Raw genomic sequence first — 12500 nt, 5'->3', positions numbered from 1 at the left:
TGTTTACCTAGTTGTATTTTGCGGGAGAAGAGCTATGCTCGTATGACCCGCAATTGTATCTTTCCGCATTCAATTCTTTCTTAAAATCATGTATAGTTTTAGCACTCACTGTTTTCTCTTTCAATTTGTTCCATGTGTGTGTATGTGTGTGTGTGTGTGTGTGTGTATTCACCTCGGATCTGCTGCAGTCTCTGTCGAGACAGCCAGACACCACCCTACGGCAGTGAGCTCAGAGCTCATTATTTGCCGATCTCTGGGTAGGTCTGAGACCACTCACACACCACACACCGGGACAGCAAGGTCACAACTCCTTGACTAACGTCCCGTACCTACTCACTGCTAGGTGAACAGGGGTTACACGTGAAAGGAGACAAACCCAACTTATCTCCGCCCGGCCGGGGAATCGAACCCCGGTTCTCTGGCTTGTGAGGCCAGTGCTTTACCAATCCGCCACCGAGCCGTGTGTGTGTGTGTGTGTGTGTGTGTGTGTGTGTGTGTGTGTGTGTGTGTGTGTGTGTGTGTGTGTGTGTGTGTGTGTGTGTTTGCGCGCGCATTAGCATGATAACACGTATAACAAACCCTTGCCATGGCGAACAGTCAACGAAAGGGAACAAAACTTCGAACCTTTTCGGGAAGTCTGGCGCTGTGGTAGACGAGGAAGCCCATGAGGGCCACGTGGATGACGCTCAGCAGGGTGCCCAGGATCACCGCCTCCAGCTTCCTCGAGATCGGCAAGAACAAGTACACCACGAGGACTGTGTACACGATGTTCCCCATCTGTGAAGGAAAGGAAGGAGAATGAAGTGAATGTGGAGGGAGGGTCTTCGGGTGACATCAACGCGAACCTTGAAGAAAAGAAATGCGGTTTTCGATCTCTTCTGGGGAAGGTATATTCCCTTTGACCCGAGCAATGTGAAGGGGCACAGACATGACCCATCATTTACATGGTGCACGCACGCACGCACACACACACACACACACACACACACACACACACACACACACACACACACACACACACACACACACACACACACACACACACACACATAATACCGCCATAAGACTTCAAAATCTTGTATGGCCTTGGGTATGAACACCCAGACGCTCAATCACAAAAATTACAATCGTATACTTAGAATTCCTCCCACGCCCCGTCCACGTGGGCGCGAACACACGCACACACACACACACACACACACACACACACACACACACACACACACACACACACACACACACACACACACACACACACACACACACACACACGCACACACACACACACACACACACACACACACACACACACACACACACACACACACACACACACACACACACACACACACACACACACACACACACACACACACACACACGTACACACACCCAAATAATTGTACACATATTCAAACACATAACTATTCACACGTGCGCATACACACAAACGAACGCACGTGCTCACGAGGATTCCTCATGATATTACTGTTAAGATAAGAAAGGGCTGGACATTTTTCGCCCGGCCGAGGCCTCCTGGTCCAACCAGGGACGCGAGCATCAGCGTATCGTGGGGGCCGACCCGTCTTTGTCCTCCAATCGACGAAGGACACTGAAGGATGCAGCATCATTGGTTGTAGTCAACAACAAAACGCACCTGGCCCTGGGGGAAATCTCAATGTCTGAAGGGTTTGAACTAAACTACTTCCCTTGAGCCCTGACGCTACTCACGAAGGCCAGGCTAAAGGTGAAAAAGTTATGGCGGCCAATTAAGACGAAAATATAGCCAATTCAGACAACCTTATGTAAATAATACTTCATATTCGATCTGTATCGCCGCTGTATGGCGGTATTTTCTAAACCGGAGTCAATATATGTCGATACTTATCCTATCTTAACCTAACCTGGATTAAACTAACGTAACCTAAGTTATCCTAACCCAAACAAAGTTTACTTAACCCAATTTAATCTAATTTAGCCAAACTTAACTAAATCCAACCTAACGTAACGTAATATAACGTAACCTAACCTAACGTAGCCTAACTTACCCTGACCCAACCTAACTTAACCTAGATTAACCTAACCAAACCTAACCTATCCAAACCTAACCTAACCTAGATTAACCTAACCAAACCTAACCTATCCAAACCTGACCTAACCTAACCTAGATTAACCTAAACAAATCTAACCTAGCCTATCCAAAACAAACCGAGCCTAGCCAAACCAAACCTAACATAACCTAACCTAACTTTCCCTAACCTGCCTTAACCTACAATAGATCAATCTAACCGAACCAAACTTAGATCAACCCAACCGAAGCCAATCCACGAAATGACGACCTCGGTGTCATCGTCGTCGTCTTGATCAACCTTTCTTGGTCTTCTTGACCTACCTTAACCTCAACGTCCATGCCCTGCGTGACGTCGCTCTCGGAGGTGAAGTAGAATGTGAGTGCCAAGTCTGAGGTGAAGAGCGTGGCGAGGATGATGGCCGATATGGCGGGGTGGAGCTTAGGGAATTGTCTGAAGGTCTTTTCGTCGTATACGTAGCACAGGAGGACCGACATCACGACGAGAACGGAGACGTGACCCACCAGTTCGGGAAGTATCCGGTCGAAGTCGGAAGGCTGCCGACAGGAGAAGTATTGTGATTTGGGTTATCAGAAGTATGACGCCTTGATTTTTTTTTCAAAGAACGGTAAAGGAATACAACATTAAAATGCCCGTTTTTCGAAGAAGAAGACGAAGAAGAAGAGGAAGAAGAAGAAGAAAAGGGAATTTATATACCAATTTGAAATCTACTATCAGTTAGTGGATGTAAAACTATCAAAATTAATGTTGAAGTCATCTCCAGAAGATTAAAAAATAGTGATTCATAAATACGGAGTGAATGGCCACTAGTAGTTAGTGAATGAAAAATTAGTATTGAAATCATCCCCAGGAGATTTAAAAAAAAAAAAAAAATAGAAATTCATAAATACGAGGTGCATGGCCTCTAGCAGTTAGTGGATGTAAAACGATTAGATTTAGTGTTAAAGTCACCCCCAGGAGATTCAAGAATAGCAATTCATAAATACGGAGTGAATGGACACTAGCAGTTAGTGGATGCAAAACGATTAGATTTAGTGTTGAAGTCACCTCCAGGAGGTTACAGATTAGCAATTCATAAGCACGGAGTATATGTGAAAGTAGGTTGAGAACCGTGAAGTTAGGTACAATGCAGATACCTGACCGACATATGTATCTTCGTTTTTTCTTTTTTTTTTTTTTGTATTTGGCTTCTTCATCTACTAAGAGATTCCCTGTCAACATACTTCTTTACAACGCATTATAATTCAGTGTAAATATAGGCTTTTACCTCGGTAGTATATAGAATAGTACATTAATTTTCTTTCTCATCGGACACAGAAAAAGTGACCCGTTTTTCCTTTCACTACGCCTACTTTGACCAAAACCAGACACTCAATTCTTTTCTTAATACAGAGAAATTCCAATGATCTCGATTCAGAAATAAGATAATCTACCATCACTACTGAAACCCTTTTAGAAATGACTTCCTTGCAAAGTGACTGACAAGAGGACACTCACCTCGATGGCGCAAATGAGGATGACATTCAGGAGTGAAAGGAAGATTTGGAAGAGCAGGTACACGACGAGCATAGCATGCTGGAGGCGTTGCTGATAGCGGTCGAAGAGCTGCTCCAAGTCCTTAATACGAAATCGCTCCTGAAAGTGATTAGAGGCAGGAAAAAGACAATCAAACACTGTTCAAATTCGCCAGTCACTCGATACTCAAAATACTCAAAACTGATGTCGTGGATTATGAACATAAAAACATAAGAATGAAGGAGAATGCGAGAGAACATAGGGCCTACACTTGGAAGTTTCATGATCTGAAGGTCTTACACGAAAAAAATTCTTGATATAAAGCACTAATATGTCTTTTTCCATAAACTGTTTCTTTTTGTTATAATGGTCAATCTTCTAGAGGTATCAAGTAAAGCAACAGTTACACTAAAAAATTATAGTGATTAACAATGATGTAGAAATACATGTGGTCTCTATTGTAAGTCTCCCGTAACCGCAAACTGAAACAGTCTGTCTGGCCGGACTGAACTCGGTTTCTAAAAAAAAAAAAAAAAAAAAAAAAAAAAAAACCGGCTTTCCACAATTGACAGGGCTTGCCCTACTGGGGTTTCTCACTTTCCACTTCGTGGGGGGTAGGATGACGGTGATGGTGGTATTGTAAGAGTCAAAGACAGGAACGGGAAGGAATCGGAGAGCAGTCATTACATAAGGACATCACCAAAGGCGTTAGGGCTCAGCCTGCGGGGAAGTGTGGTCACCAATTGGTTTGGTCTCCACGAGGCCAAAGAACAGCAATGGGAAACATAAGAAGATAATGTAAGAACCCTACAATGCGTCATTACAACGAAGAAGTCAACAGAGAATCGAAGAGCTGATACGTACCCTTAAGTAGCTCCATGACCAGTTCCTGTCGTCCGTATTTGCGGAGAGAGGCTCATGGATGAAAGCTGAAGTTGTGGAGAACTTCCTGCCGTTGGTGATGTGGGTGAGAGAGTTCCGGGCCATGGCCTCCAGGGGCCTTCGCCACTCAACCGACGCCCTCTTGTTCTGGTCGTCGACGGGGTTCACCAAGGACGGGAAGCTGCCTCTGAAGAACCGCTGCAGGAGGGAGCTCTTGCGCTCCTTCTCGCTGCCGAAGTGAGGGTTCCACGTCACTCCTGGGGCAGAGGTCACCGAGCTGCTTCGGCAGACCAGGGACCGGGACGGACGCACTGACTTTTCATGGCCCCTGAAGCAGAAGAGTCTGAAATCAGTACTAATGAAATCCGGTTTTTCTTCGGTGGTTTCAGCAGGAACGTGTGGAAATAATTGCCATCCTACATATACTATATAATTGCAGAAACCACTTGGAAAATAAAAGAAATGAATACCAAACGTTTTCGTAATTCAAGACATCATCAGGGCACAAAGAAGTCTGATGATGTCTTGAATAGACGAAAACGCTTACTATTCTTTTCATTTACTTTGCAAGTGGTTTCTCCAAGTATTGTTATCACGTGTGTTTAGTGATTTGTTTTGCATATACCATATAAATGCAATATGTGTGCATGCTTTTAACTCATCCCTCTGGGAAAGACTTGAAATCGTTTAGCATTGTCAAGAAAAAATATATGTAAAGACATATCGCCATGTTGATACAGCGCTACATAAGTGCAGAGGTTTGGATTTTTGAAAGGCGATGCGTCTTTGTTTTGTTCGACTAATCTTGTGTGACGTAAATGTCGCGCGGGATTTTTTCGTCGAAGTCGGTCAGCGATTATTCCCTGTTGTATATCTTGTCTTGGAATTTCCTTCGACATGATATTTAAGAAAGGGTCAATATATATATATATATATATATATATATATATATATATATATATATATATATATATATATATACATATATATATATACAAGCGCCGGCTTAACCGCCACGGCTATGTCGTGGGCACTTGGACTGCGGCGCTGGTCTAAGAATTTAGACCGAGGTATTCGTTTTGGGTCTGTGGTTTGAGTTGCTTTACCATAAAAAGTGATATCGTTATATTCAGAAGTCGCATTATCAGTCATTAATTGGGGTTTAAGCCTACTTACCCTATGATACACATTTCCCCTGATTATGTATGTCATGGATGTATCTGCCAATTTTTTGTCTTCGATTGAGGCTGCGTATATAAACGTCAATGTAAACACTAATGGAAGAGAGGGATTTGTCTGCTTATCAAAGGTGGCAAGTGTCTTTATACTAGAGTCGCTGAGACACCGGACAATTGCCCATCGCCCGGGCGCTGTGACCTAACCGAAAGGCACCTCAGGAATGATATAAAATGTGACATAAAACCTTCTATATACAATCGTCCGAAGAAGACTAAGTTGGTCGTAACGTAAGAGTAAAATCTATTCCGATTACATCTTCGTTTTACAACTACAACCCAAATTCTCATTTGTCGTTTATTCTCTAAATCTATATATGTCGCTCGGTGTGTGTGTGTGTGTGTGTGCGTGTGTATTGTGTATTTTCTCCTTTCTTTTTCCTTTTTGCAAGATTAACAGCTGGATGAACCAGGAAATACGCCTTTGTTGCTGTCGGCGCTGATATACACAAATCCCAATAAAACCCGTGGGTCTCGGCTTAGGACCCGGGTTCTTAGGGGCAGGAAAAGGGGGAGGAAGAAGAGGCGAGGAGGCCGAGGGCCAGTGAAAGTCCCTTAAAGGAAATCTCCAGGAAATACGCAGAGTTGTTTCTTCTTTGGATTATTTCCTCTTCTTCCGAATTCGAACGCAAACGATTTTCCCAAGAAAGGTCTGTTTTCCTTTACCTTCAAGAGGCACCTGGGCGTCTGTCCAAATTCATGAGTAAATACTTCCTCCTCGGACGCTTTTCCTTTTAACCAACACAGTTGCCAAAAGCCCTGCCCTTCCCCCTTTTTTTTTTTTTTTTTTTTTCTTACTTTTTCCTAACTCCCGCTATACGATTTTATTCAGCCAAGGGGAACCTCTACAAATAAGCTTCTACAACAGCGTTTCTCAACCTTTTTACCCTTGCGTAATCTTGAAAATAAATTGCACGTCTCAAGGAACCCCTGCGCAAAAAACAAAATAAAAACAAAAACATATACCATATCTTTCTCATTTTATTTTCATCGTAATAATAGGTTAGATAGGATAATGTCTATATTACATTATTACAATAACCAAGAATATGTCCTGCTTGTTTGATTATATTACGTATATGAAATTAAATAAAAAATTAAAATTAAAAATGTATTAGCTTATCTCACTTGTTCTCGCGGAACCCTTAGGGACCTTTTGCGGAACCTTAGGGTTCCGGGGAACCCTGCTTAAGAAACGCTGCTCTAGAGGATACACCATTGATTCAATTTAATCTATATGAAGAAGCTGACAGTGCATTACACACAAAGGAAATATACGCCAAATACTCAAAAATTAAAAGTTTATCGCATGAATGAATTCACCCGGAAAATAAAACCTAAAGTAATGAATGTACAAGAAATGTTTCGGTTCAGAACGATGAACGAAACGAAAGCTCGTTTCGCACGTATCGACTTTTCGCCGTGCGCCGTCCACGACACGACGTCGTGCTCTCAAATAACATAGCCATGGGTGCCTATGGAAGCTTTCACACGTCACGACCACGTGTGAAAGCGTCCATGGACACCTATGGTTATTTGAGATCATAACGTCGTGTCGTGGACGACGCACGGCGAAAAGTCGATACGTGTGAAACGAGCCTAAGACTACAAGTAAATACAGATAAATATGTGTAAGAAAGGATCATCACACATGTAGATAAAAAGAGGGAGTCTTACGCGGAGTAGCTTTGCTTGGAAGTATTTGGCTTTCAGGACTACTTGAAGGAAATTGTAAATTAGAATAGTTGCAGCAAACCTTTAGTTGTTTACGTTTAGGCGGGAGACATCTTGCCGGCAAAAAGGTCCGGCCGGAGCAACATTTAATTTTGAACAGCTGGTGTTTGTGAGGGGCAACATGCACAGACATTGCAAGGGGCAGGTGCTTTGGGCAGGAAATTGGGCACTTCACTCTTTTGTATTATTCGTATTTGGCAACTATCCGGTAGGGTGCAACACCATTTTCCACATTATGATTTCTGAATGGTAAGAAAATGGAAAAAGCCTGTGAGAAATAATTTTTCATTCATTTCTATATATTTTTGTGAAGGGCACTTTTGGGGCACAGGGCAAAGGGGCAGGTGCTCGGGCACCCCCAGCACCCCACCCCACCCCCCTCTGTTTGTGAGGGTACAAGGAGATGCAGGAGGAGGACAAGGAGGAGAAAGGAGTGGAGTAGGAGGAGTAGTTATTTTAATTCTTTAAGAACTTAAAAAAAATTTGTAACTTGTCTAGCTGTTTAGTTGTCTGAAATATACTTATATTTTAATGTATGAAGCTCTGATGTATTATTGACCTTGTATTTTGTTTTATTTTTGAGTTGCGGAATAGTTCTTTTGATGCGCACAGTAGTGATTTTGAGGAACGTATTTTTTTTTATACTTTTTTCAAGTTTTTTGAGGAACGCACTACTTTTTTTGAGGGACTCTTTAATAGTTTGGGAGCGCTAATGCAAGAACGCAGGAAAGTACCGAGCGAAAAAAAAATTAGGAACGCTATTCCAGGAACGCACTAACCGCGGTCGGAGGAACGCAGGAATGCTAATGCACTACCCAAAATCGAGGAACGCGCCCAGCTCTGCTTCTTTGTATAATTTTCGCGTGTACAATATACTGGTTTAGAGTTTAATTAAGTTTTTTGTACTATTAAATAAAACATTATTTCAGTCCATACATTGTCTAAAAGAGGGTAGAGTACCGGAGGACTGGAGGAATGACTGTATAGTTCCAATTAGCAAGGAAAAAAGGGACAAATGTGAGTGTAGTAGTTTCAGAGGGATCAGTTTGTTGAGTGTATAGTTGGGAAGGCTTATGGGAAGGTTTTGATTGAGAGAACTAGGAGAGGAACAGTGTGGGTTTAGGACAGGTAGGGGTTACGTGGATCAGATTTTTGTGGTAAGGCAGATATGTGAGAAAGCTTTAGGAAAAAGTAAGGATTTTTTGGGGCCATTATGGATTTGGAAAAGGCTTATGACAGGGTAGACAGGAAGGCACTGTGGGAGGTATTGCAAATATATGGGATAGGAGGAAAGCTGTTAAGAGCATTTAAGCGTTTTTACGAGAGTAGTAGAGCCTGAGTTAGAATTAGAAATGGAGTGAGTGGTCTGAGGTAAAGGTGGGACTTCGCCAGGGATGTGTTATGCCGGCTTGGCTGTGCTATTTATACATGGATGGGGTAATGCGAGAGGTAAATGCAAGGGTAATAGGACGGGGACTGTAGATGGTTAAAGAAAATTAAGAAAAATGGGAGATAAGCCAGTTGATATTTGCTGACGACACTGCACTTGTAGCAGGATCAGTGGAGAGAATAAGGAAGTTAGTGACGGAGGTTGGGAAGGTGTGCGAAAGAAGGAATTTAACGATAAATGTGGGTAAAAGTAAGGTGATGAGATGTACAAGGGGAGAATATGGCAGGAAATTGGAAGTGAGTATTAAGGGAGAGAGACTGGAGGAAGTAGATAGCTTGAGATACTTGGGTACGAATGTGGCGAGAAAGGGAGGAGTAGAGGTGGAGGTAGAATGTTGACTGAGAGAAACATGTAAATGCCTTGAGGGATTAAAAAGTGTAATGAGAAATAGACATTTGGGAATGGATGCTAAGAGGAGATTGTGAAGGAGTGATTGTGCCGACATCACTATATGGGGCAGAAACATGAAACATAAGAGAGGAAGAGAGGAAAATATTAAATATGTTTGAGATGAAATGCCTGAGAAGTATAGTAAGAGTTACTAGGCTGAACAGAGTGAGAAATGAGGAGGTGAGGAGGAGAATAGGGGTGGAAAGGGAGTTGGGAGATAGGGTTGATGAAAGGGTATTGGGATGGTTTGGAAACATGGAAAGAATAAGTGAAGAAAGATTAGTAAAAGAGGTGTAGAAGGCAGAGGTGAAAAGAGTGAACATGAGGGGGTGACCAAGGACGAGATGGATGGATAGGGTAAAAGGGGGATTGGGAAAAAGGGGAATGTCTGTTGAGGTAGGAAGGGAGTAGACAAAAGATAGGGGTGAGTGGAGAATGATTGTGTATGGATGCTGCTGCGATGCATGGAAGGGAATGGGTGGGGGATGGGGGGGTGAGGGAGTATGTGTGAATGATATTTTGACGCAGCCCGAAGGGATTTCTCTCCGTCTTCTCTTTTTCTGCTTGAGGGGACGGAGAGGGGAGGGGTCGCCGATTAAATGAAGCGGCCTTGCTGTGGATGTGTTGTGTCTTGCTACACAGCTTCTGACCCAGGGCAGTGGGCGAGATACAGGGATGACCCGTCATTAAGGAGGAGCTAAGATATGAGAGAGGGAGAGGGGGTGAATGGGAGTGGAGTATGTGGGGATGGAACGAGTGGGAGTGGATTTTATGCCTTTGTTTTTGGCTACCTCCTATAAGGGGGAAAAAGCCCTTGGTATATGTATGTATATAACACTATTGGACGCACCCCACTCTTTGTGCTTAACATATAATGTTCTACACGAAGAGATAGTTGAATTGATAAAATATTTTGTTTCATAGAATTACAAGGAATACACACACACACACACACACACACACACACACACACACACACACACACACACACACACACACACACATATATATAAATGTATATATATAAATATATATATATATATATATATATATATATGTATATATATATACATATATATATATATATGATATGATATAATATAATGAAGTATAATATAATATAATATAATATATGTATCCGTCTATCTCTCTTTTACTCCTCATGCTTTCTAGCTTTGTCTTTTTTTCTCTGACGGTCATTCTTCTTCCTTTTTCCTTTAATATTTCTGACCCGTTTTTATCTGTTCCAAAACTGGTCATGGACGCGACCTTTATATCGGCAGCCATGGTTCCCCACTTGCGTGTCGCAGCGGCGACGGAGCCAGGCAACTTCACTCAAACGACGCAAACTTCTCTTCGGACCTGAAGGGCTAAATCCTGTCCAAACAAATCAAGTTCTCATTCAGTATCACCATAATTCGGAGCAGAATCTGCCTCGCATTCAGGCGCAGGTAGACTGAGTTAATGTAGCGTGATGGGAGAGACGGGGGCGGGGGGGAAAGGCAGAGATATTTGGGGTAACTAGGGCAAAGGGAGCCGGAAAGCGCTTGGGAGGACCGGAGCACTCCGGCTCGGCATCGAGGCCAGCGGACTCCCCGGTCCCGGCGACCAACTTAGGACCGGAGAGGCGGCCTTCTCCCCCCCCCCGTCCCCCTCCCCCCACCCCGGATATATCCAACTCTCCAGATCGCCATCCCCTCCGTCCCTCCCCCAAGCCCCTCACCCATCCCCTCCCCTCCTACCTCAATCACTCAATTGTAGATTTCCCTGTTATCTTCCCGGCGGGTTTGAATGAAAAGAAACTTTACTACTGAGTGCCTGGTCACTCTGTGGGTCTGATTCTTTGTATATTTATACATGTATGCACATACATATGTATATGGAAAATATTTACATATATACATACATATATTTATATATGCATATACATATATATATATATATATACATATATATATATGTATATATGTATTTACACATATATATAAATATATATATATAAACACACACATATATAAATATATATGTATATATTGTTATGAAGGTAAGACAGATGAGTGGAAAAAGTAGTAGAGAACCGCGGGTTAGAGCGAGAACACTATATTCCTGCCGTTTCGACTACAAGTCTTCTTCAGAGTGACAGACAACGTATGTATACAGTATATATACTCTCCTTACGGCTTATCCGGCTGGACGTGTCAGCATGCGACATTCTGAGACGTCCAGCTGGATGACCCGTAAGGAGAGTATATATACTGTATACATACATTGTCTGTCACGCTGAAGAAGGCTTGTAGTCGAAACGTCAGGAATATAGTGTTCTCGCTCCATATATATACTGTATATATATATATATATATATATATATATGTATATATATATATATATACATATAAATATGTATATATATACACATATATACATATATATATACACACATATATATACATATATATATATATATATATATATATATATATATATATATACATATGCAAGCAATCACATCACCGTGATACGGGAAAGCAAAATTAACCACAGGAGAAGAAAAACTTGTAGACAGTAAGTACTTTCTTATAATATACGAAAGTACTTACTAGCTACAAGTTTCTCTTCTCTTGTGGTTATTTTGCATATGTATATATATATATATATATATATATATATATATATATATATATATTGAGACATTCTGACAGGTTGATGTAAGCGGAATAGGAAACACAGGAGTCTTAGTCTTGAGTTTATTCCTGACTAGTTTCGCAGGTATGCTTTTTCAAAGGAATATGTGTACAAACGGGCTGTGGGCATTATATACATGGGGTGGACCTCACCACCTCCCCGAGTTACCATAGTTGGTGACAAATGTGAACATCACATTGTGGCTAACGTAACAATGAAGAAATTTTTACAATCAAATATGATAACACTAATAACAAAGAAATTATTAATAGAAAATGTAACAATAGTAATGATACCAATGAAGATAAATATTTAAATAATAATATTAACAATAATAACAAAAATGATAATAACAATACAGTAGAAGTAATAATAATAATAATGAAAATAATAACAATAAAATAAAAGTAATAATAATAATAATAATAATAATAATAATAATAATAATAATAATAATAATACTAATAACCAAGAAATAATTTTTTTTATTAATTATGACGATAAAAGTGATAACAATGATAA

The 12500-nt window shown here is 41.3% G+C and overlaps 1 protein-coding gene across 8 annotated transcripts in view; it reads right to left on the bottom strand.

Annotated features, from left to right (window-relative positions):
* Positions 1–12500, bottom strand: part of LOC143036894 (adenylate cyclase type 2-like) — a gene marked incomplete at its 3' end in the record, with an annotated part of 150412 nt that overhangs the window by 23397 nt on the left and 114515 nt on the right. For 6 of the 8 annotated variants that reach the window (XM_076204824.1, XM_076204829.1, XM_076204827.1 and 3 more), the window contains 4 exon segments: positions 625–777; positions 2393–2626; positions 3588–3725; positions 4470–4815. In XM_076204824.1, coding sequence (XP_076060939.1) covers positions 625–777; positions 2393–2626; positions 3588–3725; positions 4470–4815 — 871 coding nt within the window. 8 annotated transcript variants of the gene reach the window in all.

Source organism: Oratosquilla oratoria, chromosome 21 (assembly GCF_046742065.1).
Source record: "Oratosquilla oratoria isolate Oo_2021 chromosome 21, ASM4674206v1, whole genome shotgun sequence".
NCBI lineage: Eukaryota > Metazoa > Arthropoda > Malacostraca > Stomatopoda > Squillidae > Oratosquilla > Oratosquilla oratoria.
Note: the sequence above shows the minus strand (reverse complement) of the source record. Positions and strands in the feature narration are given on the sequence as shown.